General features: G+C 45.3%; 1 protein-coding gene across 8 annotated transcripts in view; it reads left to right on the top strand.

Moving 5' to 3' along the window:
* The window catches only part of SIPA1L2 (signal induced proliferation associated 1 like 2), a 247297-nt gene extending 225443 nt beyond the window's left edge, over positions 1 to 21854 (top strand). For 7 of the 8 annotated variants that reach the window (XM_061404830.1, XM_061404833.1, XM_061404836.1 and 4 more), the window contains 5 exons: positions 3007 to 3138; positions 15469 to 15522; positions 16043 to 16166; positions 17308 to 17389; positions 20603 to 21854. In XM_061404830.1, the coding sequence (XP_061260814.1) occupies positions 3007 to 3138; positions 15469 to 15522; positions 16043 to 16166; positions 17308 to 17389; positions 20603 to 20749 (539 nt within the window). In that variant the 3' untranslated portion in view covers positions 20750 to 21854. The remainder of the gene's footprint in view (positions 1 to 3006; positions 3139 to 15468; positions 15523 to 16042; positions 16167 to 17307; positions 17390 to 20602) is intronic. The other variant, XM_061404837.1, reaches the window with a different exon arrangement.
* The last annotated feature ends 351 nt before the right edge of the window (positions 21855 to 22205 follow it).

Here is a 22205-nt window from a genome sequence, read left to right as displayed (position 1 = left end):
CCCTGGGTGCTGGTGATAGGGTACCTGCCGGGACCTGGAATACAGCAGGTGCAGAGTAAACATCACTGGGGTGAGCCTAATGTCAGTTACAAATATTGTAAAGAACTTTTGGGGGTTTGAAGCCTTACCCAATTATATGATTTTCCAAGCATTAGAAAAAAATAGGTATTTTTTAAAATTGTTTTATATATATTTTTATTTATTTTTTACAGTAGGTCCTTGTTGATTATTTTAAATACACCAATGTGTACGGTGCTTTTCAGACTTCCCTGGTGGCTCAGTGATAAAGAATCCGCCTGCCAATGCAGGAGACAGATGTGGGTTCGATCTCTGGGTAAGAAGATCCCCTGGAGGAGGGGCATAGCAACCCACTCCAGTATTCTTGCCTGGAGAATCCCATGGACTGAGGAGCCTGGCAGGCTACAGTCCATAGGATCACAAAGAGTTGGATGCTACCGAAGCAACTTAGCATGCGCACATCCCTTCTTTCCTGGTTCTCCGTCAGAGTTGGAGGAGGTTCAAAGGATGTCCTGGCTTTGCCTGTTGCTGTGACGAGCCCTGCTGTGGGATTGTGGGGCCCACTCACCCACACCTCACTCACTCTGGGCAGAAGCTTCTGACCACAAGCTTCAGATCTGTGCCGCATAAAATCAGAGCCTAATCTTTAGCCCAGGACAACCAGGTCTCCTTTGTCAGTTACCCCGTTGGGCTTTTGGGAAAGATGCTCTTTGAGCCCACAGAGCGATAGGGACAGGACGAGGGTACGATGGACTCTAGCCCAGCACTGCTCTCTCCCTGCGTTTGCCCCTTTTTCTGTCTCTGCTGTTTTTTCCTTTCTGCCTGGCTCCAATTAGAACAGCAGTCCCCGGCCTTAATGGCACCAGGGACTGGTTTCGTGGAAGACAGTTTTTCCACGGACCAGTGGCGGGGGTTTGGGTGGATGGTTTCAGCATGGTTCAAGCACGTTACATGTCCTGTGCACTGTATTTCTATTATTGTTACATCAGCTCCACCTCAGGTCACCAGGCATTCGATCCTGAAGGTCGGGGACCCCTGGGTGAGAGCCGGTCGGCATCGTCTGGTGGCCCCGAGGAGAAAGCACACAGAGTGTATTGCGTCTGATTTTAGGCTCTAAGATGCTAAACGCTCAGGTGAAGGACTGTTTCTTTACTAAGGCAAAGAAGATCCTCAGCTTGACATTTCTTAGCAAAACGTGACCAAGAGAGTATACTTTCTGTAGAAATGTTCATTCGCCTGAATAATTTTTCACTCCCTGATGTTTTCCTCTCCAGTGAGGGAAGGAGAGGCAGCGGGTGAGGGGGTGCCTCATGCACGTTGGGTTCCGGCCAGCCCTGGGGCACCCTTCCCAGAGCTGCCACATGCATGTAAATATATATATATATATATCCGTGACACACTCAGCTGCAGGGAAATCAGTTGCGAGAGTAATTGCCACCAGGTCAAATAATTTTTTTACACTTGGTGCAGAAAACCTATTTCAGCTGCTGTCTCTAGATAAAGGAAGTGATTGGCAAATGACTGAAGGTCCCCAGGCTTCCTGATCTTTCTCCCTGGGGGGTTGAACCTTAAACTCTGGGTAAAGATGGGACCTGGGTGGAGTCCGTCCAGCCTCTGCCCTGTGGTGCCTCCATGGGTTCAGAGGGGCCATCAGGAGAGGAGCAGACAAGGACAGAGAACCTCATGCACAGAACACGCTGAAAGGGTTGTTCGTGCAAAGCACGAGCAAGTGGAGGGGAGGGTGGCAGGAGCGACCTTGATAAAGTACCTGTCACTGGGTTCCCTGCAAAATGGACTGGGCAGGGCTTCCCTAGCGGTCCAGTGGTTAAGCCTTCACCTTTCAATCCAGAGGGTGTGGGTTCTGTCCCTGTTTGGGGAGCAAAGATCCCACATGCCTCACAGCCAAAAAACCAAATCATGCCACAGAAGCAATATTGTAACAAACTGAATAAAGACTTTTAAAAAATGGCCCACATCAAAAAAATCTTTAAAAGTAATAAGTGGAGGGGATGATGGTTTCACATCTGAGTGGGGTGGTATTAAGAGCAGAGTGGCTCCATTGTTAACTGCAGCTGCTGGAGTTAGGCTAAGAGCTCATGTGGAAGGTGCTGGAGAGGGAGTGTTCGTGTCTTTCAAGGGCAAATCCCAGGCTCCCTCCATCCTGGTCCAGATGCCAGCACTTCACAGCCACCCCATAGGATGTGGGAGCTGAAATTACAGGTGCACTTGGTTAATTACGGCCCCCCCCCCATAACTTAATTGCGGGCTCAGACAACCAGGTGGTCATTATTTTGATTGGTCTAATTAGTCAGATGTGTCCGTGAGCAGCTGTGTGCCATGGTTCTGGGCAGGTCCAGAAGAGGCGTGTTAGAGGAGCTCTAGCCTTCAGGAAGCGTGTCTGCAGATGCATAATGACTTCTTAACAGCCAGTATTACTGGTGACGTAAGTGCTTCACGTCCTGTGATGAGAGTTCAGGAGAAGTGTACAGGGTGTCTTTGTACAGAAGACTAGCAAATACTCAGTGCAGGATGGGGAGCGGGTTCTGGTTTAGCCACTGATCAGACCATCTCATTGAGTCACAAGCAAAATTCAATCACCACTTTTATACATAGCGAAATGTACAAGAGAGATTGTACCAAACCGTTTTTACGGTAGAGGCTTGCAACACTCTTCCCATGGGGAAGTCATCCCGAGGAAAACAGGACGTGATCTTCAGGGTGGTCAGACCCAGGTAATGTCCTTCAGAGGAGCCCACCCAGGAGGAGCTCACCTCTGCTTTTCTGGTTTGTGGGAACCTCAGCCCTGATCTTGCACCGGCCCCTGCCTATTGGCGACCCCTAAGTGAGCCTGGCAGTTGTGGCTCTTTCACAAACAGCGGTGGGATGTGTGTTTCTTACCTGGGACAAGAACCCCCCTGGGCCCTTCTGAAGGCCCGGCCAGTACCCACACTGCTATCTGACTGACGCTCTGGGTTTTTTCCTGTCTAGATGAGTTCTGGTTCTCCGATGGGTCCTTATCGGATAAGTCCAAGTGCGCAGATCCTGGCCTGATGCCCCTCCCAGACACGGCCACAGGGTTAGATTGGACCCACCTCGTGGATGCTGCCCGGGCATTTGAAGGTAAAGACATTCAGCCTCCGGGGCTAGGGATGGCAATGCAGGGGTCGTCTGGGTTAGCCTTTGGATGCTCTGCACATCTTCCAGGAGGGAAACGAGGGGGTGGCTTGGGCTGAGACTCGGGGCATTTCCTTAGGGAGACCCAGGCATGTGGTGAAGTGAGCCCTAGGCAAAGAGACCCCAAACCTGCCAGGTCAGGTACCAGCTGTGGTCTGGCATGAGCCACTTTTCCTTTTCCACCTGTTTTTCATACATGGAATGTCAAGGTGATGACCTAGGACGCAGACTGTATGTTTCCGCCCAGCTTGATGAGGTGAGACAGGATGGGAAGGCCCTGCAGAGGTCCGGGCTGCCCAGTTTAGCAGGACAGGTGCAGGCCTGGGAGTCCAGTGGCTCAGAGTCCATGCAGACTCTGGTGGGGCCTCCTTGACCCAGAGAGTCTCTCCCTGTCTGGCCCTGGCTTCCCCCTCTAACCCTGTGGTTGGGGACAGTCCTGAGCTGGCTGATCTCTGGGGCCCTCCAACTGCCTCACTGCCTCCCACCATCTCTGGTGAATATTTCAGTGAACTTCAGAGGGGAAGCTGCTCCATAGCAAGCATGTTTTCTCCAACCTAAAGATAAAGGGGCCACAGACAGGGGGCATGCCTGTCTCCCAGGCATCCTCAGGACCTTGCTTGTGGACCCAGGGGCCCCCAGTGACAGGGTTCCTGACTTTCTTCCATTTGCTGCCAAACTCTTTCCATGACTACAGCCTTGGCTCCTGGGTAACAAGCAGGATCTGCAGAGGGCAGACCATTCTGGGGGCCTGTATGAGGATCTCCCGTGTATCTGAGTTATAGCAACGGTGTTCACTGCCACCACCCCCCACCCCCATAGAGGGGCAAGGCCGCCTGATCGGCTCTTCTCACCCCCACCCTTTCGCTGCCTGCTCGGGTAGTCAGTCCTCATCACCTGTGATGTGCAGGCTTCAGGAAAGGAATCCACATTCTTTTCCCAGGAGGGACAGGTACACTTTGCAGTCAGACTGCTTCCAGTGGAGTCTGCTGCCTTGACTGCCTCTCTTAACAAGCTGCTCTGCTAGTCAGTTTCACTCATCAGCTGGGATCAGTGCCTCTGGTCCTAAGCACCTTTTAGGGTGGGGTCTAAGGAGAAAGTGAGTTAGTCTGGGCTCTGGGATATTTAGCTGTGATAGATGAGAGGGGGAAACTTAGAAAGAAATTCCTGCAAAACACATGGGCTGTTCCTGCTCCCTTGATGGGGAGAGGACAACTGTTTTGGACCTGCCAAGTACTAATGGAGTTTGCATTTGGATTTACAAAGTAGTTGTTCCGTGTGAAAACTTGAGAATGCTCCTGTCTGCTTGGTAACGCAGCCTTCATTTCTTTCAACCAGAAGTTGATTAGAGTGGGCTATGAAAGCTCTAGTGATTTCTCAGGCTCCCAAGACTAGCCTGGTGGGACAGAGCCCCAGAGGCATGCCAGGTCTCACCTCTGTCCAGAGCAGCCTAGACAGGAGGGAGCTGCATTTTCTCTAGCATATCCTCTGTACGCTCTTGTCTCACTGCCCACTGAGAATCTAAGAACTTCTATTCTGTCTTCTCTGTTCCCCCACCGCATAAATATTTGCGTAGTACCTACCACTCCCTTCTGCATTATTCATATCTCTGTCACTTCTTATTGAGTGATGAGTTTCTTAAGGGAAAACTGTTTCTTAAATTTATCTTATCTTTATTTATCAAGCGCACAGCAAGGTAACCAGATGAGGAGAGCTAGTACAGAGCAGCCAGTAGGTATAAGATGCACAAGCTCCCTGCACCTTTGAGCTGCTGCAGCTCACGGCATAGATTTTAACCTCTGAGATCCTTTTGCATTTTGTATTCATTATTCTGATTTACAGCAGTATGTGTGTGGGAATATATGGGAATCCCTTGTGGCTCAGCAGTAAAGAATACACCTGCCAATGCAGAAGATGCAGATTCGATTTCTGAGTCAGAAAGATCCCCTGGAGAAGGAAATGGCAACCCACTCCAGTATTCTTGCCTGGAGAATTCCATGGACAGAGGAGCCTGGCGGGCTAAAGTCCATGGGGTTGCAAGAGTTGGACACATGGACACAGCTTAGCGACTAAACCACGACGACCATATATATATACTTCATGTTGGTCTCCACCGTCATTTGTCTCTTTGCTTGGTTCCCTTCTACCTCTGCAGAATAAAATCACTGCTATGAAGTGGGACTTTCCGGGGAGCTGGTCTGTGGGTGGGAGGTCCAGATAGCACAGTGGCACAGACAGCAGTGGCTGGATTATCCATCCATGGACTGTGATTGTAATTGCAGCCCTACTGATGGGCTGCGGGCCTTTGGACAAGTCAGCTACGTGCTTTATTGCAACACTGAAGGTTGATCTCCAGTCCTCTGAGGTACACACTTGTGCTGGGCTTCAGCCTGCTCATCTATGAAATGAAAACCTTTCCAGAGACCTGGCAAGCTCCTCTCTCAGCCCTACCCTCACATTTCTTTCATCAGGGTGTTTCTGAGCTGATGTTCGAGGCCAGCTGGGCATTGGCACTGTCAGACAAGGGAGGAAAAAGCAGGGACATCCCAGCTAGCCAGTGACTCAGGGCAGGGGTGCCTAAGTTGAACAGATAGAACATGAGATTCTCTTTGCTAGGGGAGCGGACTTTGGTTCCCTGCCCTTTCTAAACTTTCCAAACAACATTCTACAGAAAATACGGAGGGAGTTGAGGTCATGTTTAAAAGTTCCAGTCACTTTTCAGTGCCAATCCATAGGGCAGTATGCCATCTTGAGACAATAGTCAGTTCAGGAAGATTCAAAAATCTGCAACTCCAGACCTTTGGCTAATCAGATTCTTTAGTATCAGCGTCAGCTCCACTGTGATGTAAATGGACACGGTGGTGACCAGATGCAATCCATCCCCTTGACCACTTTTTTTCTATTAATTAGTTTTATTGAAGCATAGTTGATTTAGAATGTTGTATTAATTTCTGCTGTATAGCAAAGTGGTTCGGTTATATGCATATACACACATGCTGTCTCATATTCCTTCTCTCCATTGTGGTTTATAGTTCTCTGCTCTGTACAGCAGGGCCTTGTGTTTTATCCGTCCTATATATAATATAGTTTGCATCTGCTGACCCCAGCCTCCCAGTCCAGCCCTCCCCTGACCTTCCCCCCACCTTGGCAATTCCTAGTCTGTTCTCTATGTCTGTGAGTCTGTTTCTATTTCATAGATAAGTTCCTTTTGTCATATTTTAGGTTCCACATATAAGTGATACCATATATTTGTCTTTCCCATTCTGACTTACTTTACTTAGTATGATAGTCTCTAGGTGCAGGCACATGGCATTACTTCCTTCTCTTTTATGGCTGAGTAGTATTCCATTGTATCTATGTACCCTATCTGCTTTATCCATTCATCTGTTGATGGATATTTAGGTTGTTTCCATCTCAGTTGTCATGAATAGTGCTGATGTGAGCATAGGCATCCCTCAGCACTTTAAAAAGAAAGGTCTTTACCAGGATGACCAGTTGCCCTGCTTGTGACTTTATCTTTCTGTGCCAATTCTCAAAGCTATTCCTGAGCTAGACTCAACATCATGAAGAAAAGATAGTCCAGAAAGCTCCCATGTGCCTATTTAATCATTACAGAGTAATCAAGGCAGCTTAAGATGCCTTACTGAAGTCAGACCCCTCTGGAAAAAGTCTGGGCCCACATATGATTAGTCAGCACGTTTGAAGACAGGCTTTAAAAAATAGAATGTATCTGTTGGGTTGAGATACCATGAGCCTTGTATCATGCCATACTGTCATTTATCCCTAGCAGGCATGACTCTTCCCTGCTGTTCTGCCTCATTTATGTCCCATGCCTTTATCTAAGAGCTAAAATTGACACTGGACACACGGGTTTAAGAATTTGGTTTTACTATCCTGTGCCGATTCCTATTTCCTCTGGTGTTTTAAGTGAGAACTAACATAAGTGAACATTGTCTACAAGTAGTGCAGACGTGGGCTTCCCTGGGAGCTCAGCTGGCAAAGAATCCACCTGCAGTGCAGGAGACCCTGGTTCGATCCTGGGTTGGGAAGATCCCCTGGAGAAGGAATAGGCTACCTACGCCAGTGTTCATGGGCTTCCCTGGTGGTTCAGATGGTAAAGAATCTGCCTGTAATGCGGGAAACCTGGGTTCAGTCCCTGGGTTGGGAAGATACCCTGGAAGAAGGCATGACAACCCACTCCAGTATTCTTTCCTAGAGAATCCCCATGGACAGAAGAACCTGGCGAGCTACAGTCCATGGGGTCACAAAGAATCAAACATGACTGAGTGACTAAGCATAGCACAGCACAGTGCAGAAGAACCTATACATTGGCCTGATCCAATCTGTTGTGACCGTATCGGTTGGAATTGGAATTGCACCATTTTGTAGATAAAGGGAAACTAAGTATATTCCTGAACTTCTCAGTTTTCAAAATAGTGTTGAAAAATTGCCTTTTTTTTTTTTTTTAACGCAGTTAAAAGGAACTAAAACAGTCTTTCAAAAGAGGCATCTAAAGCGTTCCTAATTTTGTATATGGGCTTGGGTTTTGTAACCAAGGGAAAAGCTCCTATCAAATATGAAAAAAAAAAACAATACAGCAGCATTACCAAATTAATCAGCCCCCCAAATTAAGCAGTCTTGATTGCTTAAACATGTTTGAGCTCTCCAGGTACACAGTGTACTCTTGGGGTACACAGAAGGTATCATTCACAGTGTTGTAAGAATACAAGATTCTCCAATGCTAAGATTCAGTGCTGTGCTATCCTGAGCATAGCATTCCCCAGGGGTCACTAAGAGAAGGCACCTTTCCCCACACTGCCTCCACAGGCATGAAATGGGAATTAAATCAGAAAATAGGAGCAAAACATAAACCAAAAACTTTAACATTTCAGACAGTTACTAAATATTAGTCTAGTGATAATTTTGCCTCCCAGGTGGCTTAGCAGGTAAAGAATCTACCCACAGTGCAGGAGATGCAGGAGACGTGGGTTCAGTCCCTGGGTTGGGAAGATCCCCTGGAGAAGGGAATGGCAACCCACTCCAGTATTCTTGCCTGGAGAACCCCATGGACAGAGGAGCCTGGCAGGCTACAGTTCATAGGGTTGCAGAGAGTTGGACATGACTGAAGCAAGGAAGAATTAAGGACTATGATAAGAGCATCTTTTTCTTTTCTAGTAAGTGAAGATGAAGAAGAGGTTACCTAGAAAAGTCTTTGGACTACAGCAGGGAGTAGGCCTTAAACAAAAAGACTGCTTCAGAAACTTATATTTAAATGGAAAAACAAAGTGAAAATTAAGTAACTGTACTTTAAAAACATTCTACAAAGGTTGTGAAAGAAAACAAAAAAAAAAAAAAAGTAAAGAAAGAAATCAAATGATTTTCTTAAAAAACTTGCAATTGTAATTTCTGTGCAATTTGTAAATTTAATTAATGATCATTTTTTCTTTGAATATTGGTAAGCCAATATAAATTGGTTCAGAAAATGAACACACAAGTGAACAAAATTAGAAATGAGGAAGGAAATTAATATTAAATAGATGAGAGATGATAGCATGATTAAGGAATGTCACTTTATTCCTATGTTGGGATAAATCTGATGAATAAGATAATTGGATATTTCCTGCAAGAAAGTGGGGAGGGGGGACGGGAAGAGCATGAGAAACAGTAAGTAGAAGTCAGAGTGTGGAGGCATTGAAAAAATTAAGCAAGAATATTTACAAATCCCAAATATCACCCAAAACTAATGTTTACAGTTCATTACTTTCAAAGTTTCAAAGAGCGATAATGCCCTTGCATAAATTTTTCTTGAAATGTATTAGCAGCCTCATTGCATAATAGGATTCTTTCCTCATAGCACATAGAAAAGAAAAATTGTAAGACAATCTTAGTCATTAATGTTGATGTGAGACAGCTTAGATGAAGCTCAGTCATAAATTGAAAAGATATTCATTGGTATTAGCAAGAAGTTAGCTGGTTTAATAAAAGAAAACCTTTAATCATAATAAGTTATAATAGATGAAGTCATTAAAAGTTGTCATATCAATTTCTCAGAAAGGGTATGTATAATAGAATTAAGACCTATTTCTAATAACAATTAAGAATTGAGAGATACCTTCAAACCCTAACAAAGAATATCAGCTTTATTCCATAATACTTTTAAAAGTTCAAGTGTAGTTGATTTACAATGTTATGTTACTTTCAGCTGTACAACAAAGTGATTCAGATATATATATTATATATACAAACGTGTATAAATATTTTTTTCTTTTTCATACTCCTTTCCCTTATATAATATTATAGATGTTGAATATAGTTATATGATATTATACCAAATAACACTTAGTGGAAAAAAATTTTTTTTAATGTTGAAAGTGTATCACTCAAGTCTAGAGACTAAACAAGGATATCCTCAAAGATCATGTCCTGTAATTTTGTACTGGGATCCAGTATTCAAAAGAGTAAATTTTGAAAGTAAGGAAATATTTGTGGATATAATTCTACATCTAGAAAATATAAATCAAAAAGAAATTATTTGATATTATAAAGTAGGTATTCTAAAGTATAGTTCATATTTTTATAATGCATATTTTTCAAAGCATTGTTAGCCTTTTCAGTTGTCTATTTCTGTATAACAACCCACCCTAAAATCTATGGCTAAAGACTATAGTTTGTCATGTCTCATGATTCCATGGGTTGGCCAGGCTCAGCTGAGTGGTTCTTCTGTTCCCTGTGTTTTCAGTTGATGTCAGTCATGCAGCTGTATTCAGCCGGAGCCCAACTGGGTCTGGAGCATTAAGGTGACTCCTCCTATATGCCTGTACCTGGAACACTGGGATCTGGCTGGAGTCAGTCTTGTCTCCAGCAAAGTAATTGTACTGCTTCACATGTGACTTAAGGAGTCAGGAGAGCATAAGCAGCAGATATGTGATGTTTCAAGACCCAGAATATTATATCCACCACATCCTATTGAGTAGAAGAAGTCCAGGGCCAGCCCAGACCCCAGGATGGAAGTAGGCTCTTCCTCCTGGTGTGAGGAGTGGCCTGTGCAGCAGTCATAAAGGACACCTTGGCAAGATCAAAATAAATTCCTTGGGAGTTCACCTATCATTAGAATCGTAAGGAGAGAAAGCACTGGGCCCTTTGATACCTGAAAAGTCCCGATATATGGAAGGATAGGAATGGAGAGAAAGCACACAGGAAAGATGAGAGCACTTCCTGAGTTAATTCACAGATTTTGTACCATTTCATTTCAAATATCTGTAGGATACTTGCATCCATTTGGAAAAGAGATGAATAATGGTCAACAATAAAAGTTTACTGTAAGTAATAATTAAAACAACGTAGTAATGATACAAAGAATAGAAATTAGTCCTTTTGAAGGAAAATAAAAAGAGCCTAGACCAAAATCTGTGTATATTTAAGGGTTAAATGGGAGTGAGGTGGGATTTCCATACTCCATTTGGATTTAGGGACTTGGAAAAGTTGATTCTAGAAAAAGTAAAGACAAAGGTGAATGTTTTAGAAGCATGCCTGGACCATAACTATGGATTTGTGAGAGAACATGCAAAATGTAATGGGACCAGATAAAAGTATTTAAATCTTTGATGAACCTGGAAGAGAACGTTAAAGGGGGAACTGGGGAACATGGGTAAGATTTATAATAAATTTGACAGGTGAAACCTAAGTGTCTCCAGTGAATGAAGGAACATGACCACCAAAAACTACCAAATGCCTGAGAAACAAATGGTCAGGACATATGACACACGGTCTAAGAGAAGGATCACACAGTAAGTAAGGACTTGAAAGTGTTCAGCCACACATGTAAATGTAGACAATAATGAGCTACTTTGCGAGTATGAAAAACCGCACAGCAGCTCTGAATAGTTATGAACACTCTCATCTGATATCGTTACAAAGATTATAAAACAATCCATCTTTGTGTTCAAGCAGTGTGACAGCATATAACTAGAGCCAGAAAATGTACCCACCCTTTGACCAGAAATCTCACTCCTGAGAACTTGCTTACTGGCAGTGATTCAAAAGAATAGAAACCGTTCAATACAGAAATGCTATGCAGCATTGTTAAACATTACTTAATAAGTGAATAGATGTGTTATGCAGCTCTGCTCCAAAACCAGTGTCTAAAAATTGAGAACTCCTTCATAAACTTGTGAGAGAGAAGGTGAGTCAAGTGCAGAGTGCCTTTCTCACCAGGGTCCGTGCCTGCCACTCCCTTCTCCTGTGATAGTTTGAAAACTGGCTGGGTCCCAGTCCTGGCTTGCTGCCGTGTGGGGGATTGTTCTGTTTTCAGGGAAAGGGGTGAGATGTGACCCTCTGCCCATCAGAACTCCTACACAGCACCTCTCATCAGTGTTATTATACACTGAGACCATCATCTGTCACCCTTGCATACTTTTCACTTCCTTTGTATAAAGTGAAAGGAATAATATCGGGTAGAGAGGGACCAAATGATAGAGACAGAGATCCTATCCCCCCAGTATGGTCAAGTGAACAAACCCAACTAGCAAAGCTGGCTGTGGGTTGGACAATGAAACAGGAGAAGGAGAGTGGAGTCTTTTTAAAAGTCCTAGGATTTAAGGTAGTTCTCATTTGTCAGAATATCAGGGGTGGCCAATCGGTGTGTTCTTGGGCATTTGTTAAGTGGATGATGTTGTCTTAAGTGGAATGAAGCGTTAAAGGCTGCTTTATATACTGATGATCAGAGACTAGATGTCAGTATCCCACACAGCTCCCTGCAGGCCTTTCCTCCCCTCGGGATTTCAGCTCTTCCCCACTGGTGGTAATTATTGCAAGCGGATGTGTGAGCTAGTGGCATGTGCAGAATTAACTCATTTATCAGACACCACTGTGGAAATGAAATAGTTCATGTACGTGTATTTTCCGGAAAAGTACAAGTTTACACTTTTATTAGGTTACCTATGCCCTTGGTTTCTTGAACAGAGCATGAAAAGCATACATTTTAAACAAATTTTTAATTGGAGGATAATTGCTTTATAATTTTGTGTTGGTTTCTGCCATACAGTGACTCAAATCAGCCATAAGAGTATGTGTGTATATATGTATATCCCTTCCCTCTTTAGCCTCCTTCAAACCCACCCCAACCCACTCCTCTGGGTCATCACAGAGTGCCGGGCTGGGTTCCCTGTATTATATAGCAATGTGTGCGTGCTTACGTGTAGCTAGAGAGCCCCAACTTTTCTATAATGGGTAGTGTAGCAAAGACATTAGAACAGCTCTGTTTGTGGAAATGGGTTTCATTTAATTTAGCCTCCCGCATGCGTGTCCTGTATGGCATGCATCTGGGGCGTATCTGTTCTCCTGTTCCTGGCCCTCAGCAGACATGGCTAGTTGATCAAGCACTCGTCCCTCACGAAGCAGGCTTGGCCTTATGGGGTTCGTTGCTCCACACAGCTGGCCTGGGGTCATGGGGATTATTTGCAGGCAAATGTTAGGTCAGCCATCTCAGCTCAACACTGATATGGAGTAGCCTACAGACTGTGCATCCTCTTGCTCAGTGCTAAATGCACTGAGATGAGAAACTGACAATAAACAAGGTCCTACTGTGTAGCACAGGGAGCTATATTCAATATCCTGTAATAAGCCATAATGGAAAAGAATATCTCTATCTATATATAACTGAATTGCTTTGCTCTACAGCAGAACTCAACACAACATTATAAATCAACTATGCTTCAATAAAATAAACTTTAAAAACAAGAAACTGACATTGCAATCAGGTTTTTTAAAGATGATTTCAAGGGAAAACATGTACAGTGTGGGTAATTGGATCCTCGCTGAGCTCACCATTTACATGAAGTTCATACTCTGAGCCTCCCTTTTTCTTATAGTCTTGTCTGTGCCTTTCGGTTCAATGTCAGTAATTTCTTGGTTACTAAATATTTTATTATTACCGAAATAAGCTCTGGAGGAATAAAGCTTCTACTGGAAACTGTCACTAAATTAGCCATTTTACAAAGTAGTTTAGTGTCTGTACTTAATCAAGTAGCATTCTAGTTGCATTTCAGCCTCCCAAGCTTTTTGGATTCAAAGTGAAATCTTCTTTGTGAAATTACATTGTTGGCAAAACTCTATTTTTGGCTTCTAGCCTCCTGACTGGTAGGACCTTGTTTCTCCCCAAGGAATGTTTGAATGGCTGCCAGTAGTAAGTTCTATTTCTTCAAATATGTGGCTATTTTATCAATTCAGGTAAAAATAGAGGAATCAAGCCAAGATGTTTTCATTGAGATATTTAGACTTGATGATCAGAACCAACTATATTAAGAAAGATAGAAACTAACTGAATTATCACTGGGTTGCATAAAATGTGGATGAGTCAACAAAACTTTTAAAAAGTGAGAAAAATAAATTCTTTCTTTCATTCACTTTGTTCAGTAGTTAAATTCGCTATGAAATAAAAAATGTGTCTGCTGTTTTTTTTTTGTTTTTTTTTAAGTGGTAATTGTTTCCTGATACAGGGCTGTCACAGGACAGAAGGTTATCTTGGCACCCTGGCAGCCCAGACCCCCCACCCTTCCCCAAAGCCACTCGCCCCCAGCCTGTGCGCCCGTCCTTCCTGCCCCATCTCTGCTGGTCACATCTCATCAGGCGTCAAAGCAGGCAATGCCCAAATTATGCTGTTAATCTATTTTCAAAAGCTTCTTTATTTTATATTGGAGCATAGCCGATTAACAGTGTTGTAATAGTTTCAGGTAGACAGCAAAGGGACTCAGCCATACATAGACATGTATCCATCCTCCCCCCAACTCCCCTCCCATCCAGGCTGCCACGTGACATGGAGAAGGGTTCCCTGTGCCATACAATAGGACCTTGGTGGTTATCCATTTTTAATATAGCAGTGTGTACATGTCCATCCCAAACTCCCTAACTATCCCTACCCCCCAATCCTTCCCTCCCCAGCAACCATAGATTCATTCTCTGTATGCTGTTAATCATAATTAAATTACAAATTATTTCATCAGATGTATAAATCCTACTAGTCTATCAAACTGGGAACATGGTCATCTCTTGGGAATGTATAGTTATAGAAGGTCTGTCATCCTATAGAAGGTGCTAAGTGTGGAGCGGGCCCCTAAGCCTTTCTGGAATGTTGACTGAAGGACACCTGAGTGCCTGTCAGCAGGCATTGAGAGTCATGATGGAGGAAAGGGATGTGCGGCTGGGAACCTGCTGTATGCTCCTTCAGGTGGGGTGCTCAGCATGGCACCCTGGCCCTGCAGCCTGGCTCCTTCCAGGGCTCCTGGCAGCTCCGCCATCCTCTCTAATTAACGGGCTGTGTGGGACCTTCCAGAAACCACCAGCTGAGCAGGTAGCTTCATTAGGAGATGCAGCCAGCAGCCAGGGAGAGACATAATAGGTTAAATTAAGCACAGAGCACCCATGACACGGACCCCAGTGTGGTTTCTCAGCCATTAATCAAATCGTGTGAAAAAGCGGCTGCAGCGCTAACGCACCTGCTGCATCCCTCGGGCACGGCGTGTAGAGGGGGAGCCAGCGTGGGTGATGAGATGCATCCCCGGTCCTCACCTCCACCTTGCTGAAAAGCAGGGTTTTCTCTGCATGCCTTTTGGCATTTCTGGGCCAGTGTTCTTGTGTTCAGCCCTCAGAGCTGGGTCAGTCTGGTGCCCATTTCGAAGAATATCACATTCCCTTTCCTGTCCAGCTCCAGACATTGAATGTGAAGTCACTGGTGCCGGGAACAGAAATGGCCCTCTGCTGTTTGGGGGCGAGGACAGGGGAGGGAAGGTAGTCACACTGATCATTGCTCCCCGTGCTGCAGATCTTCCTCTAAGGGTTTTAGTGAAAATATTTGCTAATCTCTCTTGTTACCACCATCTTCACCTTCAGGGAGCGGGTCATTCAAGCAGACCCAAAATGCTCACACCTTCCTGCAGCTGGATTGGCATGTGTGTGGCATGCAACTTAACTGCTGTACATGACAGCTGTGTGTCCAGCCAGGACCATCACATGTGAAACGGACAGTCTGACCACATTCTTTGGCATTGTATTACAGTCTCTCAGGGCAGTTCTTGGCTTCACACAACATATACACACTGGCAGACACGCACAGACACTTATCACACGTCTGCAGATATGCACACACGTGTACACATGTGGCCCTCTCACACCCACACATCTGTTTTTCATAGGACCCGTCACCTGAGCCTTACATGTACCCCAGAGGCACTCCAGTGAGGAGAGATATTACTGTTCAAAGGAAAATTCTAAATCTTATTTCAGGTCTTGACTCAGATGAAGAACTTGGGCTGCTCTGTCATCACACATCCTATCTAGGTGACTGTTCGGGGTGATTGTGGGTGTTCCATCCTCCATGACCTTTCCTTTCTGTTTCGTTATCTGCACGTGTGCATGGTTATAGGCGCGCGGAGGGTTGGGGATGCACAGGGTGACATGTTCGGGCCATCGGGTCTCAAGGATGCTCTCCAGGTTTGGAGAGAGGTGCCTCTCCTGAGTTCTGTTCATCACCCAACACCGTTCTTTCACACCCAGTGACAGCTTTGGCATTTCTTGGGATGTGCACAGAAGAAAGATTGGCTGTAGCAAGTCCAGTGTCTGCTTGTTTCCCCATGGCTGTGGTGTCTGTGTGCTATGCAGCCCAGCAGGACGGCCAATCTGAATGCTTGCTGATTGTCAGCAGCTTGCCTGAGTTTGTTTTTCTTTGTTTTCTTTAAAACAGGGCAATAAGTGGTGGGGGAGAGGGGCAGATTTTATTTAGAAACTATTCGTTTCCACAGGGAGCCAGTGCCTTGCAGCTATTCCTAACCTTCTGTCTGTGTGTGTCTCCCCTTCCCAGACCAGAGAGTGGCGTCCTTCTGTACCCTGACGGACATGCACCCCGAGCAGGACCTGGAAGGGGCCCAGGAGCTGCCTTTGTGTGTCGATCCTGGCAGCGGCAAAGATTTCATGGACCCAGCTGGGTATGTGACCCCTGTGGTGTGCCTCCTTCCCATGTCCCAGGCCCCAGCAATTACCAGAAGCTCAGCCCAGAGCAGCCAGGAAACCATCTCCCCTGTCTTCACCTCGTCCTAAAGGACCCAGAAAAGGGACTGAGCGGACCTGACTCTGCTTCCTGCCCTGCTGGGCTGGATGGAGCTTGTGCTCCACGGGCAAGTCCTGCCTCCAAGATGCGTAGACCTCCTGGATGGTGAGGTTGAGTTCCCGCATGGGAGGGGGTGGCCCCAGTCAGTGTCTGCCACCTGATCACAGCAGCAGCACTGGACAGGACACCTTGCTGACCACCCTCCCTCTGCCAGGCTGCACGCACTCAACTCCTGAGCACACATACTCCCCTCAACCCTGGGCCTCCAGCCAACCCCTCACCTCCCAGCTGTCTCTACCCCTGTGTTCTTCTTTTTTCTTTTTTTTTTAAATACTTTTTGCTGCACCGCACAGCATGTGGGATCTTAGTTCCCCAACTAGGGATTGATCCCGTGCCCCTTGCATGGGCAACACAGAGTCCTAACCACTGGAGCACCAGGGAAGTCCCTCTGTCCCTGTGTTCTTGATGTGTTCGTCACCCACAGGGTGTTACTTTCTTTCTCAGTGCCATCCACTCCTAATTCCCACTCTTCTATCAACTTGAGTGATCAATGACTTGCATGATCATCTTGGTGATGAATTTCTTGATACGAGGCTCCTCCATCCATGGGATTCTCCAGGCAAGAGTGCTGGAGTGGGGTGCCATTGCCTTCTCCTCTTTCTTGATAGAGAAAGGCAAATTGGGGAAGTTGAGTCTCTCTCTGGTTCCCAGGACTTGATTCTGGTCTGCCTAATCTTGGCTGCCTAAACACATTTAGGTCATCTATCTTTTGTTTTCTTACCAACGTATATGCCAATAGAGATTCTGAAGTCCCTTTTAAGTCAAAAGCAACCCAGGAGGGATTTTCCACCGAAGCACTGACCTGCTGACCTTCAACATCTGACACAATCTTATTTATTTCCTTGCTGTGCTCTCAGCACATGATAGAATGTCTCCCATGAAAACATTGCCAACTTTCTGGATGCCCTGGCCTGACTTGAGCACCCTTGAGTTGTTCTAAGTCATTCCTTCCTTGCTAGGGAGCGCTCTCCATCCACACTGACTGGGAAAGTCAACCAGCTGGAGCTGATTCTTCGGCAGCTGCAGACAGACCTTCGGAAGGTAAAACAATCAATTGGAAGTTGCTGCTCAGAACTCTTTCTCTTATGCAATCAACCCCTTTTAACTACTAGGAATAAAAAGAAAGACCCTTGAGAATGCTAAGTGCCTTAATCAAAGCCCAGCAGTAAATGGGAATGGAGATGCCCAAGGTCTGACTCCATCTCTTGCCCACAGCTACTATATTTTATTGTAGGAGACACAAGATCCGGTAGATCTGACTGAACGACAATGAGCCTTTGGGTGGCCGGTCTTCAGAGTGAGGTAGACACGCAGCATAGTAGCATTTGTCAATTCAGTGGATTATCAGTTATGAGTTGACCTAACAGGAGTTAGTTGGTGCCAGGAAGCCTAGTCTCCCCAAGCTATGTCCCCTCAGTGAGTCAGAGTCTTCTCTACCCGTCAACCTGTGTGTGCTCAGTCCTCAAAAGACATGACGTTGTTTATTCCATGGACGTTTGCTGAGCTCTTGTTGAATTACCAGTGCCGTGCTGGGTAGCTGCTTCACTCTCCAGGAAAGTGAAATGGGGCACAGTAGCTGGAGGGTGATAGCTGCGTGGGGAGGGTTTTGCTGGTGAAAGAAGGGAGAAGTAACAGCTGACACAAGTGCTGGTGGAGATGACCCAGTTGGGAGGGAAGTAACAGTGGGAGTGAAGAGTGTAACATCCTCAGCCTAACAAGGCGAGTGTAGCCCCAGAGCAGGGACTGTTCTCAACACTTACCAGAGCAGAGTGTGTATGAGTGATCCACGCACGAGTGCAAGTCTACCTCAGAGATACTGCAGGTTTGGTTCCAGACTACTGCAATAAAGCTAATATCATTGTAAATTGAGTCACATGAATATTTTGGTTTCTCAGTTCATATAAAAATTATGTTTACACTGTACTGTACTGTAGTCTATTAAGTGTGCAATAGCATTATGTCTACAAAAACAATGTACATACCTTAATTAAAAAATACTTTATGATAAAAAATGCCAAAACAATTAGAGTAGTAATACTGAAGATCAGACATCTCCATAACAAATGTAATAACAATGGAACAGTTTGGAATATTGGGAGAATTACCAGCTGTGACACAGAAACATGAAGTGAGCAAATGCAGTTGGCTAAATGGTACTGAGAGACTTGCTTAATGCAGGGTTGCCGCAAACCTACAAATTGTAAAACATCAGTCTCTGCAAAGCCTAGTGAAGTGAGGTACGGCTGTAGTCCAAACAGAGAGAGGTTGACAAAGTTCTCCTCTAGTTTATTTCTTTATTCCAGAACTGAGAGTGAGCAATGGGAAAGAGGGTGAGAGATAAGGATGGAGGGAAGGTGTAGAATGGAGGGTAATTGGGTATTTAGTGGGATTGTAGCATAAATTAGGTGTTTCCGCCAGCATGGATGACCAGCTATCCTAGTTTACCTGATGGGTTTAGAGCTGGCACCGGGAACATCTCAGACCAACTGGGATGGCTGGTAACTCTGTTTCACAATAGGTGTAGGATAATTGGAGAGTTGAATTTAACCAGTATTAGAGTTATGCAGTTTGTAAAGGATATGATTAAACTGAGAGACTCAGAGTCTAAGCTGGGTGAGGAGGAATAATGTCCCTGCAGTGGGTGTCAATGGACATTGACCATAAGGCAAGATTGCTGGATTAAGATCATTTTTGAGGGGTGGATACTAGATAAATTATTTTAAAAAGACAACAGGCAGTGATCAGGCAGTCAGGGCTTGAAACATTTAGGAACATGTGCAGTTATCAATTATAGCTTGAAGGTCCAGGATATGGCTGAGGCGGGGTGAGGGGTAGTGAGGAGGATGGGCTTAAGATCACAGAAAGGCTGAATCATATGGATTGTCTGTTGGGTCTTGAAATCATTAACAGACATGATGAATGGAGAAGGAAAGAAGAAAAGTGAACCATGCTCTAGAATCTTCTGGAGATATAGTTGACCATGGCAGAGAGCAGGGCTCTGTCATGCTCTCACAGGAGCTGGGATTTTAGGGGAGAGTAGTTACCTGCCCTGGGCAGCAGGGGCGAGGTGTTGGCCTGCCTCGCCTCTAACCAACGTGCTCTTCAAAACAAGCCCTCACCATTCTGAGCTGCTGGGAAAGCAGCATCCCCGAGAGAGAGCCAAGACTCATTTACAGCTGAAATTAAAGGAACAGTCATGGAAGAAGGTGTTGAGAGTATAGAAGGTTTTAGTGACAGGACACACTCCGTGGGTAGAGGAGAAGGACTGAGGGTCATGAGAGGCTGGCAGCTGGGCTACAGCAGGGTTGTCTGAGCTGTGTTGGGAATGAGAGCCCCAGAGCTAGGGGAGAACAGGAGCTTGAGCCTCTTGTAGTGACCAAGAGAAAACCAGACTTGAGTGGGCTGAGTTAGCAACCAGTCCTCATCCAAGCCTCCTCTTGAGACTGGCGTCTTTGTTCATTAGATGAGGCAAGTGGTGTTGGGAACAGGTTGTGGAGGGACAGGAAAAAGGAGCAAACATCAAGGACAGGACGAGACATGCTGAGGGGGCCAGTGTCCTGAAGAGCCTGAGCTCCCAGCTGCAGGTGTGTCTGTGGTGTTGACAATCAAGTCACCTCCCTTTAAAAATAGCGCTCACCGTGAGGATGACCTCCTCTTTCTCTCTTGGTCAAGACATCCCTTTCAGCATTTGGGAGCTCAAATTTGTGTCTATTGGACACAAATTACTGTCTATTGGAAACTCTGTGATTCTTCTGAAAAATCTTGATTATTTAAACAGTTTTAGTAGCACACTTTGAAGGTTATTATGGAAATACACCTTCCCAAGAAAGCTTTCAGATGAGAAGAGATGGTGAAAACCAAACCCACAATCAGCAGCTCTGCGGATTCTGACTTGTCCAGGAAGAAGGCATGCCCTGGAAGCTCTGTCCTCCTATCCAAGGCAACACCTCTTCCCAGGCCCCCTTTTTCAGAGAGAAGATGATCAAAACTGCTTTATCATCTTCCCATGTAACAGCTGTCTTGGCTCCTACTGGGAACAAAGTGGGAAGACAGGAAAGAATATTCTTGTTACTTACTCTCACCCTCGTTCTTAGGGAAGCCAGAACAGGCAGTCAGATCCCCTCTGCCCCCAAGAAATAAACAAACACATATGTAAACTACATAAATAGGGATAGAAGCGCTCAGACTGCAGCTGGGAGGAGAGCCTGTGCCTAGCAAGTGCATGACTGTTTGTCTCCATTCCCCCTCTCCCAGGAGAAGCAGGACAAGGCAGTGCTGCAGGCGGAGGTACAGCACCTGCGGCAGGACAACCTGCGGCTGCAGGAGGAGTCGCAGACGGCTGCGGCCCAGCTGCGCAAGTTCACAGAGTGGTTCTTCAACACCATCGACAAGAAGCCGTAACCAGGCCACCACCCAGCCGGGGACCCTGGGGAAGCCCAGAGTCCCTTCATAGTCGCCAACGTGTGGTTTCTTGCTGTGCTTCTGGCCCATCGTAGCTGTGTTCGCTGTCCCACTCTGTCTAGCACCATGCCCCCAGCAGGACAGGGAGCCACTGTGTGACCGCAGAGAGCAACACCCGTGAAGATGAATGTAACGCTGGTGTCGAGATGAATGTAACGCTGGTGTCAATGTGGACCTTTCAGGCTCTGCTGAAACGGAGCTCTGTGTGGGCTTACCTCACGAGGAACGATGGTCGGGCTTTATGTATCAGGTGACCTGGTAGAGATATTAAAGCAGTTTACCATAGTTTGGGCTTTAGAATTGTAAAATAAACATGAGAACAAATAATCAGACATATACTTTAATGTTAAAGGTGCTCTATTTTTTTGGATGTACAGTAGTTTTATTTCCACAGCCACATTACCATAGCAATAAGAAAGAAGCAGATGAAATAGTTGGAAAAGCCGTGTCGGGGCAGGGGGTGCAGAAAAAACACTGATGTGTCTAACACGAGTTCAAATGCAGTTCCTTTAGAGACTTATTTATTTGCAGGAGCAAACGGTGCCTGAATATTAACAGTGTTCTGATTCAGAAAAAAGATTCATATGCCTTGTAAATGGCTCACTGAGTAGTCACTTCAACTCTTAGTTCACTTTTGTATAGTTAATGCTCTGTTGAAAAAAAGCATCAACCTGCTTACTTACGAGAGCTCTCCTGTGTGCCATGAGCCAGCAGAATCACTTGTACAATGCCAAATTTGTTTATCTTTGTACAGAAGCTTTGATGAAGTGTCTTGTATTTAACACCCTTATTTAAGCTTATTTAACCTTAAACTGTTAATTTTATAAACTTTGGTTTCACCTGCACTATGACGGAGGGCGGTGTAGGTGGCAGAGGGCTCAGAAGAGGCTGAGCTTGCCAGAGCAGAGTGAGGAGTGGGGCCGGACCTTCTAACAACTGGATGCTGCTAGTAACAAGTTGTTTGTATTGCTTTACCATTTTTAACTGTTCTATTTGAGATGAACGTACATTTTGCTTTTTTTAATAAATGTTTAAAATGAGTCCACACGAGGAACAGTGTTGTCAGGTGAATGTAGACTTTGATGCTCTGATACGTCAACAATCTGAGTGTATGAGAATTTATTCTGGGTCATTTAGGACCGTAATCTGTACTGAGTACTACTTAGCCTTCTTACAGAATCCCAACCTGATTTAAAGAGTTACTAGTAGCAGTTAATGGTTGCCACGTGCCAGACCCTGTTCTTTGCACTTTTCATCCATCTCACTGAACCCTAGCATTACCCTTCCTAGTTGGGTGCTGGGATTCCCATCTTACAGCTCAGTAAACTAAGGCTGAAGCCATGCAGATGCTTTTGCTTTACAGGGTAACCAAGCAGATACAAAAGTTGATGTTATT

The sequence above is a fragment of the Bos javanicus genome, chromosome 28 (assembly GCF_032452875.1).
Source record: "Bos javanicus breed banteng chromosome 28, ARS-OSU_banteng_1.0, whole genome shotgun sequence".
Taxonomy (NCBI): Eukaryota; Metazoa; Chordata; class Mammalia; order Artiodactyla; family Bovidae; genus Bos; species Bos javanicus.
This window is presented reverse-complemented; position numbering and strand designations above follow the sequence as displayed.